The 19,763-nt window shown below is 59.8% G+C and overlaps 1 protein-coding gene and 1 long non-coding RNA gene across 4 annotated transcripts in view; one reads left to right on the plus strand and one right to left on the minus strand.

Moving 5' to 3' along the window:
• The first annotated feature begins 1,915 nt into the window (after positions 1-1,915).
• Positions 1,916-6,308, plus strand: LOC116667539. The gene is made up of 4 exons (XR_004324360.1): positions 1,916-2,040; positions 2,601-2,735; positions 5,580-5,795; positions 6,184-6,308. It is a non-coding gene; the product is annotated as an uncharacterized LOC116667539 (long non-coding RNA).
• SCUBE1 (signal peptide, CUB domain and EGF like domain containing 1) overlaps positions 5,462-19,763 on the minus strand; it is a 123,183-nt gene continuing 108,881 nt past the window's right edge. For all 3 annotated transcript variants that reach the window (XM_032492383.1, XM_032492382.1, XM_032492381.1), the window contains 9 exons: positions 19,500-19,637; positions 18,386-18,589; positions 15,571-15,732; positions 14,086-14,253; positions 12,605-12,766; positions 10,736-10,933; positions 9,044-9,196; positions 8,562-8,641; positions 5,462-6,326 (listed from right to left, as the gene is read on the minus strand). In XM_032492383.1, the coding sequence (XP_032348274.1) occupies positions 6,174-6,326; positions 8,562-8,641; positions 9,044-9,196; positions 10,736-10,933; positions 12,605-12,766; positions 14,086-14,253; positions 15,571-15,732; positions 18,386-18,589; positions 19,500-19,637 (1,418 nt within the window). In that variant the 3' untranslated portion in view covers positions 5,462-6,173. The remainder of the gene's footprint in view (positions 6,327-8,561; positions 8,642-9,043; positions 9,197-10,735; positions 10,934-12,604; positions 12,767-14,085; positions 14,254-15,570; positions 15,733-18,385; positions 18,590-19,499; positions 19,638-19,763) is intronic.

Raw genomic sequence — 19,763 nt, forward strand, 5'->3', positions numbered from 1 at the left:
CCTTCCTTAGACTTTTAAATCACTTTGTTAACCCAAGAAAAAATCTGGTGTTGTCACTCATTTGGGATATTAATGTCGTTTATAAAACTCTTTTTCTCCCGTGGAGTGCATGGTGCCAGAAGGTTCTCCACGTTACTGAGGAAAACAGGTTACTCGACTTCTTGTGGTTCTAGATTTCTTTGAGAATCTGATGAGAGCCACAGGCCACATTCCCAGAGAAACACATGCATGTGCTCGCGTGCCCCCCTACCCCATGCATGCAGGCAGAGCATTCACTGTAACTAGTTTCGAGGGGTCCCAGATCCCCAGAAGCTCAGTGTAGAGGAACATCCCTCGCTTCATAATGCCAGTCATGAGGAGAAATGGGATTTGAAACACAGAAGTTTCACTTCCTGGCAGCTCATTTAGGAACGTGTTCCCTAAAGCTGGGTGCCCTCCCCACTCAGACCTCAGACTCACTGCTTTGCCTTCCAAAAGCTTACTGTAGCTCCTTTCCTTTCAGTCCTCAAAACAGCCAGGGCATTTCTAAAAATATTTTCTGATTCCAGGTACTCCGCCCCCTACATAATTGATGAAAGAGAGGAAGGGGCAATATTTAAGTTCATTTCCTGTTTATTATTAAAGTGATTTTCACAAATGTTTACTTACATGCATATGTATGAACATGATGGAGAAAATAAAACTTTGAATATTTGAAGCAACTAAAAGAAAAACTTGGTTACACTGATTATTTGTCACTCTTGTAGGCAGAGTGAATGCCAAAGCGCCTGGACGGTACAGTGCTTTCATAGAAGCCCAGAAGGAAGGCCGCGAGCACTGGTCCTCTCGCCCCGCACCTCCCCAGTGGTGTTCAGATGTCCCTGTTTCCACAGCAGCTGGGCTGGGGCTGCTCAGACTGTTTAAGGTTTTGATCTCAGGGGAGTAAGAGTTCCCCTGCAGATCTACGTGGCTTCTGGAATGAAAAGAAAAATACTCGGCACCAGCCTGGTTTCTCTTTTTTCCCCTACTTCTCCGCTGAGGGCCACCGCGTCCTCTAATGTGTGTGCTGGGGCCTGTAGGAGGGGCAGGTGGGGAGGGGCACTCGGCATCTTCTAGGGTTGTGCACCCTCGGCTGGAAGCATCCAGAACTACTCAGCATGAGTGCCTGGCAGGCTCAGTTTGAATAGAAGTGACCTGCCCACCCCAGGGAGAAGGCAGGTGCCTGCCTTTTTCTGAATGAGCTTTTAGCACTTGTTCCAGAGGGAGGGAGGTCACTACGTCCACACCCCCTCCACCCCCTTGCCCTCTCCTCTCTCTGTCCTTCACGTCCCCAACCCTGGGCACTCCACAACCAGGCTGACTTGCTGACTTTCCCAATCCGTAAAAGTCAGTGATCAATATTTCACAGAGAGACATGTCTGTCTTTGGGATTAGATGGGCTTGGGTTTGATTCTCAATCCCATAAATTACTAACTGTTGGCCGTTGGCGTGTCACTTGGCCTCCCAGTCTGAAGAGCAAGTTCCGCCCCACCCACATGTGCAAGTGTTCCAGGGCTGAGCCCAGAGCTTGGCGAGAAGCGGGGGAAGGGGGCGACGCTGGCTCTTCATCTTCCTATTGAGACTTGGGGATTCAATTTCAGAGTCCATCCAGAGGCTGGGGAGGCTGCAGGCAGACACAGGGTTCCGTTCTTTGGGGGCCACCTGTGCAGGGTGCCGGGAGGGAGCGTGTGGCCACGGCCACGTGGTCCGGGCCGGGGATGCTCAGCCCTCCTGCGCCCTCTCCCAGGAGCAAGGCAGGCTGGGCAGGGCGGACTCCAGCTCGGTGCCAGGCACACAGGCAGTGCTCAGGAATTACTCCTGCTGGGGCGGCGGCAGCCGCGGGAGAGGAGGAGCTATTTGCCCTGTCTGTGGGCCGGGCAGTGTCTCTCACACGTCAAGTCCTTCCGCCTTCGGCCTGAGCGAAGTCAGCTTGGTGCTGTTGCCCTGGTCAGAAGGGCTCAGCTGTCACCACGTGTATCTCTGGTGAAGAACGGGGTCTTGACAGAAGATTAAGTTTACCAGGTTGACTAAACTTCCAAGCACGGGGTAGAGGAGGCAAAACCAGCTGTGGTCCCTGGGTGTCGAGAAAGGAACCTCCCTGCTGGAGCACCGGCTGTGCCAGGCTGGGGCAGTGGGGGGGCGAGGGGCGGACTCCGGCGTCCTGGGCGTGTTGGCCGGGCTCCCGGGGTCGGCAGTCGTAGCCTGTGTGCCTCTCCCTCTGCCAGTGGAGAAGGGCGGCCGCACCGTGAGGCTGGGCTGGCTGCAGCTTCTCCTTCGGGGTGTCTCTCTTGAAGTGTAGATTGGTGGCCCCAGCTCTGTTCTGCCCGTCCTGCAGGTGCCCTCCTTCCCCACCCAGGGTCCTGGGAGGCACGGGAAGGTGGGGTGGCCTTCTCCTGAGGGGAGCACTGAGCTCTGCCACCCAGGCCTCCAGCACCTTTGTCTCTGTGACCAGAGGGCTTCCCAGGGGACCCCGCCAGCCTCTGGGCTGTGGTCTCTCTGACTTTCCAGGAGCCTAGCGCACAGGTGGTGCTCAGCAAACGTTTTCTTAATGACTCAGCTTAGTTCAGTGTCTTATTTTTCAGCCGGGGGGGTGGAGGTGCTGGAAGAATTATTCAACCCCCACAGTGCCACTTCGGCACCTGCTACAGCTCCAGCAGTCCCGGGCCTCTTGTGGAAAATGGGTGACCGTGGCTGTTTCTGGGAGAACAAGGGTTCAGGTAGGTAACGCGGGTTTGTAAGAGGTGTGGGAAAGAGGGTCTCGCTTCAGGCTTTCAAAGTCGGCCTCTGAGGGGAATCACGATCTGGAAGCTTTCTGGCCCAGGTTTCAGTCCTACTTTACCTGCGTGTCCCCAACCTATGGGTGGCCAGAGGGAAAGCTACCACCTTGGGCCCCACGGCCTCCTTGAGCCTGTCACCAGAGGTGAGGAGGAGCTGGGAGAGACCGAGGAAGGAGGCCATCACCATTGGCAGGTGCGACCTGCTGTCTGAGAGGGCCTGGGGGAGGACGGAGGCCAGTGCCGTGGGGCTGCTGCCAGGTTCTGGGGCGGGTAGGAGAGCAACTGGGAAAAACAAGCTCAGTTCAGGGAAGCAGACGAGGCGACCATGACACTTGCTCACAGAGGGCTCGGCCACTAAATCTGAGCAGTCTCCTTCCCGTTCCTCGGCGCGTTTCTGGGGAAGCAGGGAGTGCCAGGAGGTGCCAGGCCCGCAGGGCAGAGGGCTTCCTCCAGGCCCGCGTCCCCTGGCGACGCAACGCTGGGTCCCTCGGTCTCCACTGCCGCCCTCACAGGGCTTCCCCGGTCGGCCCCACGGGAGGCTCCACTGGGGCAGGACTGAGCTCATCAGGACCGCCGGGCCTTGGCACCTGCTTCAGTCCTGGTCAGCCGGGCAAGCTTTGGCTTCCAGAAGTTTGTTCCTTAGCTCCTTCCCTTGGAGTCTATCGACTGGCCAGCCACTGAGGGTCCGTGCCAGTGCAGGGCAGGCCTGGCTGGGATGGGTCTGTGGCTGGTTGAGGCCAATGTCCCTACCAGGGGTGGGATATGCTTCTCTGGCTCAGCCCTGGGCAGCACGGGACTTACGGATCCCTGTCCTGGGCCAGCCCTTGTCCGCTTTCCTTTCTCTCCACCGCCACCTGGAGCCAGGTGGAACGGCCACCTTGCGTCAGCCGATCCACCACCTGCACCCACAACATGGAGACATGAAGAAACACGCTTTGTTGTCCGGGGATATCTTCTCCTGGGACCACCAGGCCCCGCAAAGTGGAGACAGCTCTGCATTTAACACGAGGGACCCCAGGTTCCCCAGCGTGGGGCTGAGGGCTGATGTGGGGACTCAGGACAGACTGCACCCCTGAACTGTGAGTCCCCCAACAGTGCAGGTGGTGGTTTCACTGAGGCGGGGAGGCTGGATGGTGACTGTATGGGCAGCTGGCAAACCTGGATTGCTGGCTACCTGGTACCGGGGAAAGGTGAGGAGCCCCACATCTGAGCTGCCCTGTTCTGCTCTGTCCGGGGGACCCTGGACAGGGTCTGACCACTGTGGTGTCAGGAGACATGGAATGGGGTGGACGCCCACTGAAAAGGGGGCATAGATGAGTGGGCATGTGCGCGGCAACTGCCAGAAACCCCCAGAGGAGCAGCAGAAAGGGCTCAAGAGAGGGTAGAGCTCTTTCTGGTCCTCTCTGGGTCAAAAAGATCCTTCTGAGAGGATTAAAAGAACCAGCAAGCCCTCCCAGTGCCCCGCCGGGGTAGCTGTTGCCGGGTCTCATCCTGCAGACACTCATCTCATTTCTGGGGAGGACCAACGCCTTGACGCAGGAAGACAGGCCTCTGTATGGAAACTAAGGCCGGCCTTCAAGGATGGTGACCAGGGGAGGGGCAGTGCAGCCCGGACGGGCTCACCCACTGACATTGACCTACAAACACAGGCAGCCCGCAGCCTGATTGGATGCTGGCAGAGAGGGCGCTGATGGCAGCGTGGCTGCCCCGCCCCTGCTGACACACGTGACAGCAGTGAGCGACTCCTGAGTTCCAGGCCCTGTTCTGGATGGTAAAATCCAGCCTGACCTACCTGTCACCCCACCTGGAACTCCCAGGGACCTCACTCGCACCCTCAGTCTTCACACACTCACGCCACAGCCCTTCTCAAACTGCTGGGTACGTGGGTGTGGGGTGAGGAGGAAACGACCCAGAGGCAACTGGAACGGGTGACAGGAGTTCACTTTAAGCTTCGCCCATGTTCCTTGTACTTCGGAACGTCTGCTAGCCCTGAAGCATGGAGCACATCATGTGCACGGCCTGCAGGTGGTGGCCAGCAGCGTGGTGGCAGGTGGCCTGTCCGCGGTCCTCACCAGCTCCATCCCAGGCGCTGGCTCCTGGCTGAGCAGGACACCGTGCGACCTGATCACACGCCAAACTTGGACTTTCCTTTTTTAAAGAGAGACTCTGAGGGAAGCCGGGGGTGTAGCCCAAAGACTGCACTGGCAGCCAGGTCTCTGCCTGGGGGCAGCCCCCCCCACCACTTCCTGGTGTCCTGGTGCTCACAGGGGAAAGGCCTTGCCTCCCAGTGGCACAGCATGACCTCCAAGGTCATGGCCTCAGGTCAGACACAGACCCCTTCCAGAGTTTACTGCTGGGCCCTGCACCCCCAGGAAGGGGCCTGAGGGGACACTGCTTTCCACTGCGTATCTTCTGAGGGCAACACTCCAACAAAGCGCTAGAGCCCAGTTCCCCCAAAATTTGTGTTCCAAAGAGTGTCCAGGGCCAGCCTGCCTTTCCCCAGTCCTGCAGGCTCCCGGCCTCCTGTCACCAAAGGTGGCATGTGCCTGCAGAGCAGTTTAATCAGTCAGGCTGGTACAGCCGGGCTCATGGTGGTCATGGGTGAAGAGGGGGCTGCGATGAATACTTACAGTTACTAAAGAGAATTTTCCTAAATTACCCACAAATAGGAGTATATATAATATTTATATTTATATTTATATGTACACAGTACTTAATAGATGCTCTGTTGTGGGGAAGCACAAACCTACAGTCTCCTAGCACCTCTTCTCTGTCCCATCACAGGGTCCTGAGAGCCCAGCCACACTGGCCCGTGTCCTGGGCCCATGGCCAGAGAAGCCAGCAGGTGTGGACGCCCTGCAGGCACTGACACCGTTTATCAAAGCCCCTGGTTGAGCCTTCACACACCCCTTCTTCCACGGCCTGGCCTCCCTGAGACACCACAGCCACGCTCCTCTCTCTCCTGAAGCGCCAGGCGGAGGGCTCGGGCCACCTCCAAAGGTGAGCTCTGCCCTGGCCCCGTCCACATCGGGGCAGAGCATCCTGGCCCAGGGGGCCCGCTGGTGCCGGTTCAGGAGAGGGCACTCTTGGTGTCCTGGACCAAACAGGTGGAGGGAGGTGGGGAGGAAGAAAGGCTGCCTTAAGCAATGTTTTCCCACTGGAGCCGGATCGGAGGAGTGCAGCCGGGTGGGGTCTCTGCCCAGACGTGGTCTCGCCCTCCACAGGCTGGTCAGGGATTCCTGAAGGGCACCACCACGGTGATTTCCCGGGGCAACGTGGAGGCCCATGGAGCCGCCTTCAGCTTCTGCTGTGGAGGGAAGGAACTCTCCCCTCCCCCGGGATAGCCGGCCATCCCCAAGCAGGGCAGCTACACCAGCGTTATTTGTAGGGCCGCAGGAACCGGGACACCTTGGAGCGCAGCAGTTTGATGAAGGACCGTGGGAACATCTCCTTGGACTCCTGGGCTGTGTACTTGAAGTAGTTCTGGGGATGTGCCAGCACGTCGAAGAGGGCCTTGATCAGCTTCTTGTCCTGCAAGACACGGGAGGCCGGGTGTGAGGGGCCCCGGGCTAGGCTGGTGGGCCCTGGCCTCTTAAATGGCTGGGAGCTCTGAAGGGGCCTGGGGGTGTCTGCAAGGATGGGGGAAGGGGGAAGAGGCTGGGTTGGCTGGTGGGTTTCAGGATCCCACAGACTCTTCGCCATAAACAGGTTTTTCTGGTTGTAATAGCCGAATTGTTTTTTTTTTTTATAGTCTATTGGTTTTAACTCTTGAATTTCCAATCACATTTTATTTTACAAAGATTTGCTGCAAAACCAAAACAAGACCACCCACCGTGTTGAAAACTGGAGAACATGGAGCTGAGAGCAAGACTTTGTAGGCCAAAGGGCAGGATTGGAAATCGTAGCTCCCCCGTCTATTCCCTACTCCGTAACCTTGGGCAAAATGGCTCTGCTGCTCTGAATTTCAATTATTCCTCTGTATGATGGGGTAATGATCTCTCCTCTTAGGACTGTGAGGAATAGGAAGTGCAGTAACGAGAGCCAAGCGCCTGGCCCACGTGGTGCTCAGCACAGGCGAGCAGCGAGCTCGGGTCCGGGTGGCACACGCCGCCCAGCTGTCCTCACCCAGCGGCCCACGCTCAGCGCGGTCACTTACCAGCTGGGCTCCCTCTCCGAGCCCAGGGTCTTCAGTCCCAAAAGTGGAGCGGTGCCACCCTGGAGGGGAACCTCCGGGGCAGGCGTGGGGCTGGCTGTGGTCCCGCCGAGGGCCCCAGGCCTGGCAGGGATGTGCTCAGTGAACGGCGGCCACCGCACCACGTGCTTCCTGCCCCACGTGCTCCTCGTCTTGCGGAGACTTGGGCCGCTGGCGTCTTTGGTCTGACTTGGGCTGGCGCGCACGCTCTCTCCCCCTCACGCGTGCACACATGCACCCCCGCCCTTGGGAAACACTGGTGTTCTCCACACCTGCTGGGCGCATTGCCAGGCGCCGGGGACAGCCCGCTGAGCGGGAACCCCTGCGGCTCCTTCCCCACGAGGGGGCGGGGACCACAGGCTCACAGGACAGACCTACACCGCACGGCTGACTGCCAAGGAGGGCCTCGTGGGACCTCCGAGTGTGACCTGGCTCGGGAGGTTGGGCAGGCTGCCCAGAGGGCGGGACGCCTGCGCCGAGAGCAGCAGGACGGGTGGACGTTCACTGAGGAACGAACAGGGAAGAATGTTCTGGAGGCCTTGGCGAGTGGGTGTAGGAGTGGAGGCCTGACTGCCGCTGCAGAGGCCAGAATGGGCCTCTCTGCCTGAGGCTTTGTCCTAAGAGACCAGAACACTTCTAGTTTGGAAAAGCTACTCCCGGCCGCAGGGTGCAGCTGAGGGCAGAGGACGGGCCAGGGGGAGAGAGTCAGGTATGGTCTACAGGACAGAGTCGGAGTGGCCACGGGGACCCTCCAGTTCCCACTAAACAGACAGGAGCCTAAGGAGGGAGATGAGAGGCTTGGAGCTCTGAGACCCCCAGGTCTGGTCTGGGTGCAGCAGCACAGGGACAAACCTCTTGGCTTACAAACTGCCTACTGTGTGCAGGAGTGCACCAGGCCTGGGGCTGGAAGACTCTGTGAGCCACGCCTGTTTCCCAGATGTGGAGGCGGGGCTCAGAGAGTTGCCAGTGGCCACCCAGCTGAGAAGTGACAGCTGGCATGGAGTCGGCCTGGAGGACTGGCCCAGCCCAGCTCTTACCCTCTGGGCCACCCTCGGCTCCCAAGCTGAGGGTGCTCTCTGCCCAGGGGCTGAGCTGGGGCCAGAAGCCAAGAGCCCAAGCAGATCCCTGGGTCTGGCTTCTCATGGTGACAACCCAGGCCCTGACCTGGCCAGTGCCCGCCAGGTTGACGGCCACAGCCCTCGATGTCTCAGTGGCTCTGTTTCTCAGGACATGAGTAGGATGAAGAAGGAGTCAGTCCCAAAGGTGGCGGTGGAGTCTCCTGATTTTGAGATACCGCCATGTCAGACTGTCCTCACTTCACAGTTGAGAACACTGAGGCTGAGAGCTTGTAAGGAACCTGCCCAAGAACCGGTCACCAGGTGCTGGGCCCGACCTGGTCTATCTGGTCCAGCCCTTGCCCCTGGGCCCCTGCCCCCATCACCTTCTTTTCTTCTGGTACCACTCCCCTCCCCTCACTCCCGTGCGGGGCTGGGGTCAGGGTAGGGGCTGAGGTGGCCCAGGGGGGCCTCTGTCCCAGGATTACGTGGACCCTTCCCATAGAGAAGCTCACTCACTTTCAGAATTTCCTGGTGATTCTCTGAGGCGTAGAGCCGTCCATCGCGAACGATATCTTCTATTAATTGCTGGTAGTCCTCTGTGAAACCCACCAGCAGGGAAGGGAGGAAGGGGAGGGCAGAGGCTGAGGCGAAGACCCTGCCTGCCTCCGGCTGACCGAAGCCTCTGCCCTCCCCTAAGGGCTTCAGGCTGAGCCCGAGGCCACTCTGCCTTTGTGTCTTTGTCTCCTCCACCCAAATTGGTCTCTAGGTTTGCTTAGCTAGAAAACTCCTATCCAACCCTCAAAACCCTGCTTGGGCAGCATCCCACATTGAGATTGGTAAACACCACTAATTGCTCCTCAGCTGCACTATCCTGTACCCCTTAAGGGCCTGCCTGTGCCCCACCTTCCCCCAAGGCTGGAGCTCCCTGAGGCCAGGGATGTGTGATTCGTCTCTATGTCCCCAGGACCAGCCTGGGCACACAGTGTGACTGCACTTACCGTCATAGGTGACATAGGGTACTTGGAACCCTTTGCCGCTGTTGCCTTCGTTGGATTTGAACTGGATCCAGAGCTTCCGGGAGCGGGAAGTGAAGGCAATGGGCCTCTCGTAAGTCTGGCAGGTCTCATAGGTGGTGATGGATGTGGGTGAGGCTGTGGGCAGAGGCACGTCACTGCTGAGCTGCCCCAGATCCACAGCTCCTCACCCGGTCCTATCCCCCTGCCTCAGGCCTCTTCCCTCCCCACCCACTCAGCCATCTAGCACCCAGTGTCCAGTCCCCCAAACTCTCCAGCTTTCCAGTCCCTATACATGTTCCCTTTGCCTCAAACGCCCTTCCCCACCCTCAACCCCAGTTCCTACTTGTCCCTCTAAGACCATTACCATGCCCCCTCCTCCAGGAAGCCTCCCTGACTGCTCTGCCCCCCCCCATTTCCTCTCTGCTCTGGTGAGCACTTTATTACAGTGCCTCTCTATAGCGCTGGTGCTGCCACCCTGCCAACTGCTCCTCAAGCACAGGGCTCACGCCTGCCCCCGCACAGAGCGGGGCCTGCGGTGGAGGGTCCATCCCATCTCCCGTGAGAAGGTGAACCTCTATGTGAGGGAATGAACAAGGGTGAGCCTGCTGACCCCTGGGGTGCTGGCCGAAAGGTGCCTCGCCTCCTCGCTGCTCCCTGGGGGGAGAGTCTCTCAAGGTGGGAGAGGCTGGCCGCCCTGGAGCTCAGCCTTGCGGGCAGGCAGACATTGGAGAGGAAGATGCTGGGGACTAGGGAGGCTGGTGGTGGGAATGGGTGGGCGGGGGATGGTCATGGGCTGGGCTCTGACTGGCTGCAGGGCACTGGGCAGGTGCCTGGCCCGCCCTGGTCTCAGGCCTCCCACTCACACACTGGGGCTTCCCCACTCATCAGCCACACCGAGGGGGTCACACGCACACGTGGTAAGAACACAGCACAGAGTGGACAGGCCCTCCCCACTCATTCTCCTGCTGCCCCAGCCATTCTCTGTGCAGCAGAGATATTCCAGGCCCCAGTGGGCAGGCACGTTTTTCTGTCTGCTTGTATCCCCTCCTTCCCTAGCGTTCTGACTGGCAGCTCAGCCCTGTGGGCACCGCAACCCCACTACAGCAGTGAAGCCCCAGTCAAGGCAAGTGCCGTAAGGGATTCTACCCAGTCCCTGCAGGCACTCAGGGGCTCCCTGCCTTTCTTCCTGCCATGGCCACCTGAGCATGACCTTGTGATCACCCACTGAGGGGCTGGGCTGCTGCTCCCAACCTGAAGTCTCACCCCGAACCAGGGATGGGGGTGATGAGCCGGAAGGCTGCGGCTCTTGGAGGGAAGGGAACAGATCCTGGGGTGTCTTGTGCGTGTGCAGGCTGGCCCTTCACCCTCCCATCCCCGCCCCAAGCACAGAGGGAGGAGGAGGCCCTGCAGAATAGGAGGGGCTCCTGGTGGCTCACTCTGGGTGGTGTGGCAGGATGTGGGGAAACAACTGGGATGAGAGGCTGGTCTGTGGTCAGTGTCGAGACCGGGTCTGACCAGGCCCTGGTTCCCACACTGAGGACACACTGTGAGCTCCTGGACCATTCCATTCAGTCTGCACAGCCCAGCTCCGGGAGTCAGAGGCGAGCGCCCGCGGAGCGGGGTCGAGGGCTGCGGCTGTCTGTGGCCCTGCTGCTGCCCTTGCCCGGCACGTACCGCTCTTCCTCATGACCAGGACGTCACCGCACTCATCCTCGATGGGCAGGAAGATCTCGGGGACCACGATGAGAATCCTGCGCTTGGGGGGCGGCGAGATGTGCCACACACACTCGGCGTTGGCCGGGTAGTCGCCAGGGTAGTTGGGGGACTCAATGTAGCCTGTGTAGTCGCCAAGCTCGCCACCACAGTGCTGGTCTGTGGGCACCGTGGCCGGGGCCCTGGTCAGGCTCGCTGGACGGGAGCCCTGGCTGGCTGGGCTTTCAACAGCCTTGGAGGCCCAGGGCAGGGCTGGCGGGTGCTCGGCCCCCTCCTTGGCCTGTCTCCACCCGGCCCTCCCCAACGGCCAGCCAGGCCTTGGGCTCGTCCTCCCTGGGGGGCCCAGCTGAGGGGCAGGTCCCTGTTCCCATGTTGGTTCTCTGAGACCCAGCTCGAGCGTCTCCTTCTTCCTGGGCACCCTTGGCTGCCTCACCTGCATCTCTGTGGCTGAGCCCTGTCCTGGCCTCCTGCTGGGAGCCGCTCACCACTCCCCGCCAGCCCCTGCTCTCCTCCTGTGTCTCAGCCAAGGCCAGTGTGCCAACTTCCCTTTTCTCTCCACTCACTCATCTGCCCATTCCTTTGCTCAACATCTGCTGAGGGACCCCAGGTGCCAGGTGTGGCAGCCCCCCACAGAGCAGGCAGGCTCAGGGACCAGCAGGCAACACAGCCAGGGACGGAAGACACGCTTCCCTTCCTCTGCCTTTTTAGCTAAGCCGTGCACCCTGAAACAGGCCGAACGTGACTCTTTCGTTAGCTAGATGGTTCCCAGCCTTAACCTCATAAAGGAAGTCACACAAAGAAAATTGGATGTAAATGTTAAATATGCATAATTTTCTCACACGTTTTCATTTAAAAATCCTCCCCTCACATCAGCATTTCTGGGAAACATCTCATTTTCACCTTATCGTTCCAGAAGCTTCCCTCCCACTTGGTCTCCCCACTTTTCCTCATTAGGACGTTTAAGTGTTGACAACCCTGCTTCTGCTGAGCCCCACCGGGAGGCCACGAGCCCGGGGGGACAGCCCGGATGGCGTCCCCTGTAGGATGAAACCCCCTTCGCGAGCCCTCAGTCTGTTCCAACGTGACCGCAGGCCGGGAAAGGGACAACTGGCTGGAATGGATCAGGGAAAAAGTAAAATACCAGAAACTATGTCCCAGAGGACTCTGGAAAGTGAATGAGAAAGCCCTAAAAGAGGGATGGGATCCTCTGTGTGAGGCCCAAGTGACTTGCTCGTGAGGGGCCAGGACACTAACTCCCAGGTTGCCTTAAGCTGCCCGCGTTTCTTCTGGTTAAAGGGAGCTTCTTATAGACATAAGGCAGCGTCTGGTGTTCCTCTTGCACCTGCACACCTGGAACACACTTAGCATCCTGTTTCCTGTTGCTGCGTCCTCTGCTTGCGCCCACAGGGCAGTCTAGACAGTACGTGCCTTTAGAGCTGCTGGGTCTGGCCCTGGGCAGCTGCCCCACAAGTCCCCCTGGTATGGGTCCTGGCTTTTCCCTCCACAGACTAAGAGCCTCGAGCAGGGCCTGGCCTGGCACTGAGGCACGGGTCGCCCCAGTGAGCGACAGGAACCAATGAACGACCATGCAATCAGGTCGCTCCATGGAGCACAGAGTACGCGCACCACACACCATGGGGCTCCCGACGACAAAGGGTTCCCTCGGGCGTCCGTCCCACTGAGTGGATGTGCGGATGTGACAGAGCAGGGAGGGGTCACCAGTCACCCCACGGACACGATGCAAGGTCAGGGCTCACCCTGCCCCCCGTGACCTGCCCCTGGTCCCCCTGGCATTCCCAGCTCCCTGGCCGTAGGAAGAGCAACACCTACTTTTGCAGTGTGTGACGTTGGTGGAGCCATCGAAGTCGGTGCTGGTGTTGCCTGGACAGGTGATGCAGTGGTTCTGGCCAAACTCGGGCTGGTAGGTGCCGACAGGGCACCGGATGCACCGGTGGGTGGTGGTGTTGTAGTAGTGGCCGGGGGAGCAGTGCACTGCGGGGGAGGCGGCGGTGGGAAAGGGCAGGGGGGCCTGCATTCTCTCCGGGGCTCCCTGCCCTCGAGGTCTGACTCAGAAAAGGGTTCAAGGCCCTTCCCCACCATCCAGTGACCTCTCACTGTGTGCACCCAGTCTGAACAGGCCGACCCCTCCGCTCCCTGACACTGTCCACAACTGTGCAGAGTGCGCTGTGGACCCCCGGGGTCTGAGCAGTGGGCCAAGCAGACCCAGCCCTACCAGGGGGTTGACATCCTACTCGGCTGTGCGGGACGCCGCGTCTGTTCCTCCGTCGGTGGTAATAAGCGGGGAGAGATGTAAGGCCGGGAGTGGAGGGAGGCCGGGGAAGGCAGCGTGGAGGGGGCTGCGTGGAGACCTGAGGGGCGTGGAGCCGGCCCTGCCGGTGTGGTCCGAGCGGAGGTCAGGGGCTGTGGTGAGGACCCTGCTTTCCTAGTCCACCTGGAGCTGCCCTGGGTTCCTGGCTGCTGCGATGGGAGTGGGCTCTGGGGGCGGGGGCAGAGGCGGAGGCCCAGGCAGGACTCGTCAGGGCTAGGAGAGGTGGCGGTGGCCTGGGTCAGGGAGGCAGCAGTGGGGTGGGGAGAAGTCACTGCAGCCTGGGTCTGTTTAGAGGCTAGAGCTGCAGGGGCCACGGACAGACTGGGTGTGAGGGGAGAGGGAAGAGGACTCGGGGCGATTCCAAGGTTCCCTTGAGTGCCTGGCAGGAGGGAGCCACCGTGCCCTGGGGAGTCCAGATGCTCTTGCTGGGAGGTTGGCAGTAAAGGGAAGAAAACCTGGCAGGAGCTGGGGGGCAGGTGGGGCGGGAGAGCTCCTCCTCAGAACGAGAGGGTTCAGGGAGTCTGTACGTTGGGCCATCAGCAGGTGGGGAGGCTGTCCCAAAGGCCCAGGGCTGAGAGGGAGCGTGTGCAGGGGAAGCAGGGCCCTCAGTGGAGGGCAGGGCCCGGGGTGACGTGGAGGTGAGACTCCTCTGACCTCACCCTGCCGCCCCTCTGCCTCCCTCACTGCCTTACCTTCCTCCTCCCGTCCTTCCTCACGGTGAGCGCAAAGCCTCCCCAGAGCCTGGAGGAGCTGGCGGCTCCTCCTTCTTGCTCTGGGGGCTCAAAGCTCCAGACTGGAGCTACTGGCCTGCTTGGCCCTCTCATCGAGACCCTTGGGCAGGCTGGTGTCGGACCCCCTGCAGTCCCCTAGCGTGTAGCACAGGCCCCAGTGTCCACTGCGCCAGGAGGTTTGCCACGGCAGGAACTGAGAGGCCTTGAGGGAAACTGTCCCTGAGCAGAGGGGTGGGTGGGGGCGTCCTCACCTTTGGCCTCACAGTCTTGGAAGGAGGCTGTGCCCTCGTGCTTGGTGAGCAGCCCCCCTCCGCAGGGGAAGCAGCCCGTGCGCCCGGGCTCAGGCTGGTACGTGCCCACAGGGCAGGCCTGGCAGGGCCTGAAGCCGTCGGTGGAGAAGGAGCCTGGAGAGCATTGGCCTGGAAGTCAAAGGTCAAGGCTCAGGCTGGGGGGGGGGCGCCTCAGGCCAGGCCCTGTGCTGAGCCCTCAGCTGCCCCTGGGAAAGGCACCAAGGCTGGGGGGCGAGGGGGAGGACCTGGGGGAGGAGGACTGGCCTCCCAGGGGCTCACGCACTGTGTGGCCTCGGCCAGGCCTGGCTTGCTTCTTCCACTGGCTAGAAGGGCTGTGGGTTGAAGAGAAGTGGCCCTGCTCCTGAGCTGGAAGTGTGGACCCTACATATGGAGGTGGGAGGTCGTGGGAGGCAATTTATTTGGGGGGGCTCTCCCAGAGTCTTCACATGAGGATCTGGGGCTGTCAAGTTCCAGGCTGATGCTGCCTTATCTGTCTGCCTGGCTGAGCAGAGGGAGGAGGGTCTTTGAGGTCCCTAGGGCACAGCTGGGAGAAAGGGAGGGGACAACACATTCTAGCAAAAGGTCAGGATCTAGCGGGTGTGCAGGCACTGATGAGGAGTGGGTTTAGTGCCCTCTCAGCCCAGACCCTGGAATTCTCTGCTCCCACAGTGGCCACTCTGTGCTGCCAGTCACCATCCCCCCAGGGCAGAGACCACATGCCTGGAGGGGGCAGGGGCTAGAGGGCAGCTGGCCAGCCTACAGAGACTCAGGGCTGGGCTCTGATACTTTCTGTTGGAAGAAGGCTGGAGATCTCCAGCACCCTAAGGGTCCCACTCACCAGCACACATTCCCCCGCCTATTCTCCTGGCTGATCCCCACAATGGCCTGGGAAGGGAGGCTGATGGGGGGAAGGCTATGAGCCCATTAGATGAGGTTAAGTGAGCGTTGTAAATGGAAGAACTCTTTGCAAACCAAACTGTGCTTGGTAAGTTGAAAAAGGCTTTCCAAACCACCTATAGGGCAAACTGTAGAGTTCTTTGTGTGGAGCACAGTTCTTGCCCAAGTGTCTGGCCCCACTCCATGAAGCATTCCGACAACGCTGGGCTCACGTTCCACGAGGTGGAACGTGTTTGGACACATAAAGAACTATGCACCTCTGTTACAAGCTGACCCGTAAATGATCAAGTGTCAAGTCCCTTCCAACCTGCATGATGCAGTTTTAAGGTGCACCCAGTGCAGCCGAGAGCCTGCTCCCCGCCGTGCCCTGTGGCACGTGCACCTGTGGGTCTGCACCTGTAAATGAAGCTGCATGGAAGTCAGGACAGGCTCTGGAAATGGCAAAGACTTTACAGAAGATCACGAGGCACCCGGGCCTTTGCTTTGGGAACCTCAGGGAGGCTGGAGATGCCCTGTCCCTGCCCTTTCCCAGGGTGGGCCCGTACTCGCCTCCACACTCGGATACGTTGCGGGCACCCGCCAGGCCTAGCCCGTCATTGCTGGGGCACGGCGTGCAGCTGAGCTGGCCATCCCCATCCTGGTAGGTCCCCGGTGTGCAGGGCACACACTGGCCGGGCTCTCCGCTGAAGAAGGTGCCAGGACTGCAGGCCACTGCAGGGGCAAAGTGGAGAGACTGCTGGTGGCAGAGGTGGGGAGCGGTGGCCAGGGGGTCTGGCCATCTGGCTCCTAGTGCCTCAACCCCAGGCTCTGTTCTTCCAGATGGGACACAGCTCTCGTTCCTGTGGCTCAGAGGAGCCGGGGGGTAGGAGCCAGGCGGTGGTCATCAGTGAGGAACCTGGAGGCCTGTCCTGGTCTCGCCCTCTCCTGGCTGCCCCTGTGCACGGTCCTCTGCAGACCCCTCTGTCTCAGCCCTCTCATAAATGCCTGTGGTCCCAGGGCTCCTTTGCTCTTTCTGCTCCACACACTGTCTTCCAGCCCTGACCCCTCGGCCTAGGTACCAACTGCCTCCTGGATGCCCCACAGTCACTTCATCCACCAAGCTCCCCTGCCCACCCTTTTCTTTCCCCATGTGGCAGACCTGGCATCTGAGGACATGGGGCAGTGCAGAGGGCCTGGGGGAGTGACACAGGGACAGGCAGGAAGGCCTGGGGTGGAGGACATTGCAGAGACGGTGGGCTGAAGAGAGAGCCATTGACCAAATTAGCAAAGTGATAAGCAAATAAGGAAACTGGTTGAGAAAATAAGGTAAGGAGAAAGGGAGCCAAATGTGTCACTGGAGAAAATATTTAGAAACATGGAAAAACAACATGGGGGAAAAAGGTTAGAAAGAATCCCAAGGTATTGAATTGGAGCTATTGGTGTGAACTCATGGTTTTATATCACACATAAGAAACTGGTGTATAGCACAGGGAACTATTACATTACAATTTCTTGTAATGAGCTGTAATAGAAAAGAATCCGAAAAACAGTATGTATAACTGAATAGCTTTGCTGTACACCTGAAGCTAACATTGTAAATTGACTACACTTCAACTAAAAAAATACATCCCCATCAAATCCTAGTCAGTCGCAGAGGGAAAAAGGTGAGTGAAGGTGGAGGAACCAGTGGCGGGCTGGGGCAATACCCTGTGCCTCCTGATGGGGGCGCAGAAGAGCAGACGTGGAGCGCGGTTTTCCTGCCAAGAACCAGGAAACCTAGGCTGCAGCTAGCCAAGGGTCGCCCTATAGAACTTAGGGGAGGCAGGAGAGAGCGAGGGACTGCTCGAGATGAAGGACTCTGAGGAGACACGACCACTAAACGTAACACACCTTCCTGGAGAGGAAAGGAAGGTTGTGGGAGAGCTGGTGAAGTCTGACGGGGTGTGCAGATCGGATGGGAAGGTGAAGGCTTAACTAGCACGCCAAGGCTTAACACACACACACACACACACACACACACACACACACACACACACACACACACATATGCACATGAGGAAGCCCCGGGGAGCAAATGCTCTCAAATGCCCACAGCGGGGGAGTCTGGGTGAAGAAGATATTGAAGTTCTTTGTTCCGGCTGGCAATGTTCCTGAAATTTTGAAATCATCTCAAAGTAAGTTATTAAACATAAAAGAATGACATCGCCAAGTCCCTCGCCCTCCCTGCACATCAGGGACCGGCCCCTCTGCCCGCCCTGCTGCCCGAGCTGGAGTCCTGCCTTCCCTGCCCCTCCCCACCCTCCTGAATCCCCTCTTCCCCAGTCACTCCCCGTCTGCCTCTCTGGCCCAGTCTATGCTTTGTGCTCCAGGTCTGAGGCCCCCGCCATCTAGTGAACACCTTCACGTGGATGACTCATGAGCATCTCAAACTAACAAGGACTCTTGGCACCTCCGCCAGCTCCCTCTCCCGAAGTTCCTCCCAGATCAGGAAGTGCTGCCACCTGCACCCAAGTGGCCAAAACCTCTGGAGCCATCCTTGAAGCCTCCCGCTCCCTTGCCTACCTCTCCCAGCAGCACGCTCAGTCTCTCTCTTGCTGCCCACCTCTCCTGCTGCCCCGGTTCTAGGCTCTACTGTCTCTCCCTCGGCCTCCACGCCACTGTCCCCCGCACTCAGCCTGCCCACAGCAGAGAGTGGCTGGGCTGCACCCGGCTCAGTGTGTCCCAGTGTCCCCCCTGCACTCGGAGCAGCACCGTGGCCTGCGAGGCCCCTCAGCTTGCCCGTGGGGGTGCTCACTCTCTCGCTGGCTGTCTTCTTTCCCATGAACCGTGAACCCCGTTAGAACAGGACTCTGTCATGTCCACCACCTCTTATCCACTGGGGGCGTCGCTAAGCCTGGCCCTTCCCGAGGAGCCAGCCCTGGGGTGCCCGGTTCACTGGCCCGGCTGGCAGCCCGCCTGCAGCCTTCCCCCACCGAGGCCTCACTGCTTCCCTGCAGACCCCCTGCAGCCCCGCGTGCGTCTTCACTCTGCTCCTCCTCTGCGCTTGGCTCCTACCCGCCTCCTCTGGGAGCCTCTAACCACACAGACTGGCCCCGTGCCCTTCATGCCCCTCGGCTGTGGCCTTGCTGGCCTGTGCTCTCCCGGCCCACCCCTCTCAGGACCGCGGTCAGGGTCACAGGTACAAACATTCCCAGCTCCTTAAATGACAGCCGTCTGCCCAGTACAAGGGCGCCCCTCCCGGGCAGGCCTCCATGTCTCTCCGGCCCCTCCCGACCTGTCTCCCTCCCTCAGGGGACTGTCTACCTGGGCTGAGTGTGGAAGGGACAGAGAAGGTTTGCAGAGGACATCTGAGTGGCTGCGGGCAGGTGGGCAGGGACTCACTCACCACATTTGCCGTCCTGCAGCACCTGGCCTGTGCCACACGTCCCCTGGCCCTCTGGGACCTTTGCTGGCCGCTGGGCCACCTCGTACTCGGTGCCGGCGACCTGGATGGAGAAGTGCTGCCGGCTGAGGGACTTCCGCAGGGTCTTGATGGCAGCCTGCAAGCTCTGCTCCACTCGCTTCCGCACACAGTCCGCTTCGCAGGTGTCTGCAGGGGTGGGCAAGGCCGTGACCCACTGCCCCCAGAAGAGCACCTCTTCACCCAGGCCCCCCCGCCGGGTGCGGTGCATTCTTGCAGCAGCCCTGGGCCGAGGCACTGATGCTGTGAATGTCTGATGGATGAGGAGACTGAGGCTCCGAGTGTTCTGACCTGCTCAAGGCCATGCAGCAGATCTGAGTAGGAACCAGACCTCTGCCACTGCAACACCTCCCCTCCCCAGGGCACGACTCACTGCTGGGTGTCCCTGCCTGTCCCTGCCACTTAGACACCCTTGTGGCTGACAGACCTCAGCTCGTTCTCACGTGCTCACCACCTCGCATCTCCCTTGGTGCTGGGGAGTTTGTGGGCACCCCATGGCTGGGAGTGCTGCTGGCTTGGGGACCAGAGTCTGTCCCTTCTTGCCACAGTGCCCAGGTCCAGGCACACACAGTGCACATTTGCTGACAGATCTCCACTCCTCGGTCACAACTCAACACTCATTCACAGCCCAGAGGGGGATGGTATGAAGCACAAGCCAGCATTCCACAAGCCCCCTTCTGGAACCTGGGAAAGACAGGTCTTTGGCGCAACCATCCTGGGGAGGCTGCAGGGATTATCCCTTTCGGGCCCCACCAAGGGTGTGGAGGGGTGGGGAGAGGCCCTGCGGCTGTCACTGCAGGCCTCCAAGCCCTGCTCCTCTCATGGCCCCGGGCCTCCTCTTCCACCCTGGGCTGAGCAGCTGCTTTAAGGCCCTGGCACTGACCCCTGCCGGTTCCCCCGCCTGCCTGGCTGGCCTCTACTTCCTGTAGCTGTGGCTTGGGTGGGAGCCCAGCTTCAGCCTAGTAGACCCCTGCCAGCCCTCCCAGTCCACCGTCCTCACTGAGGCCCTCAGCACCTCAGAAGGGGACCCCTCACCCACCTGAGACCTCTTCCATCTTTGTCTCAACCTCAAACTCTGCTGTGATGTGGGTCACCTCCTTGGATGGGGACTTTCGGCCACGGCGCCTCTTCTTGGAGGAGTCACACTTGAGGGTCACAAAGGTCACGTGGCAGTTTTCTGGACAAGGAAGGGACCGCTGTGGCAAAGGTGGCACAGGGTGGAGAGCAGGGTCCTACCTGCCCTGCACACAAAGTGCCGTTGGCAAGGGTCCCACCTTGCCGAACAGTCCACGTGCAGATGGGG

This window comes from Camelus ferus, chromosome 12 (genome assembly GCF_009834535.1).
Source record: "Camelus ferus isolate YT-003-E chromosome 12, BCGSAC_Cfer_1.0, whole genome shotgun sequence".
In the NCBI taxonomy this organism is placed as follows: domain Eukaryota; kingdom Metazoa; phylum Chordata; class Mammalia; order Artiodactyla; family Camelidae; genus Camelus; species Camelus ferus.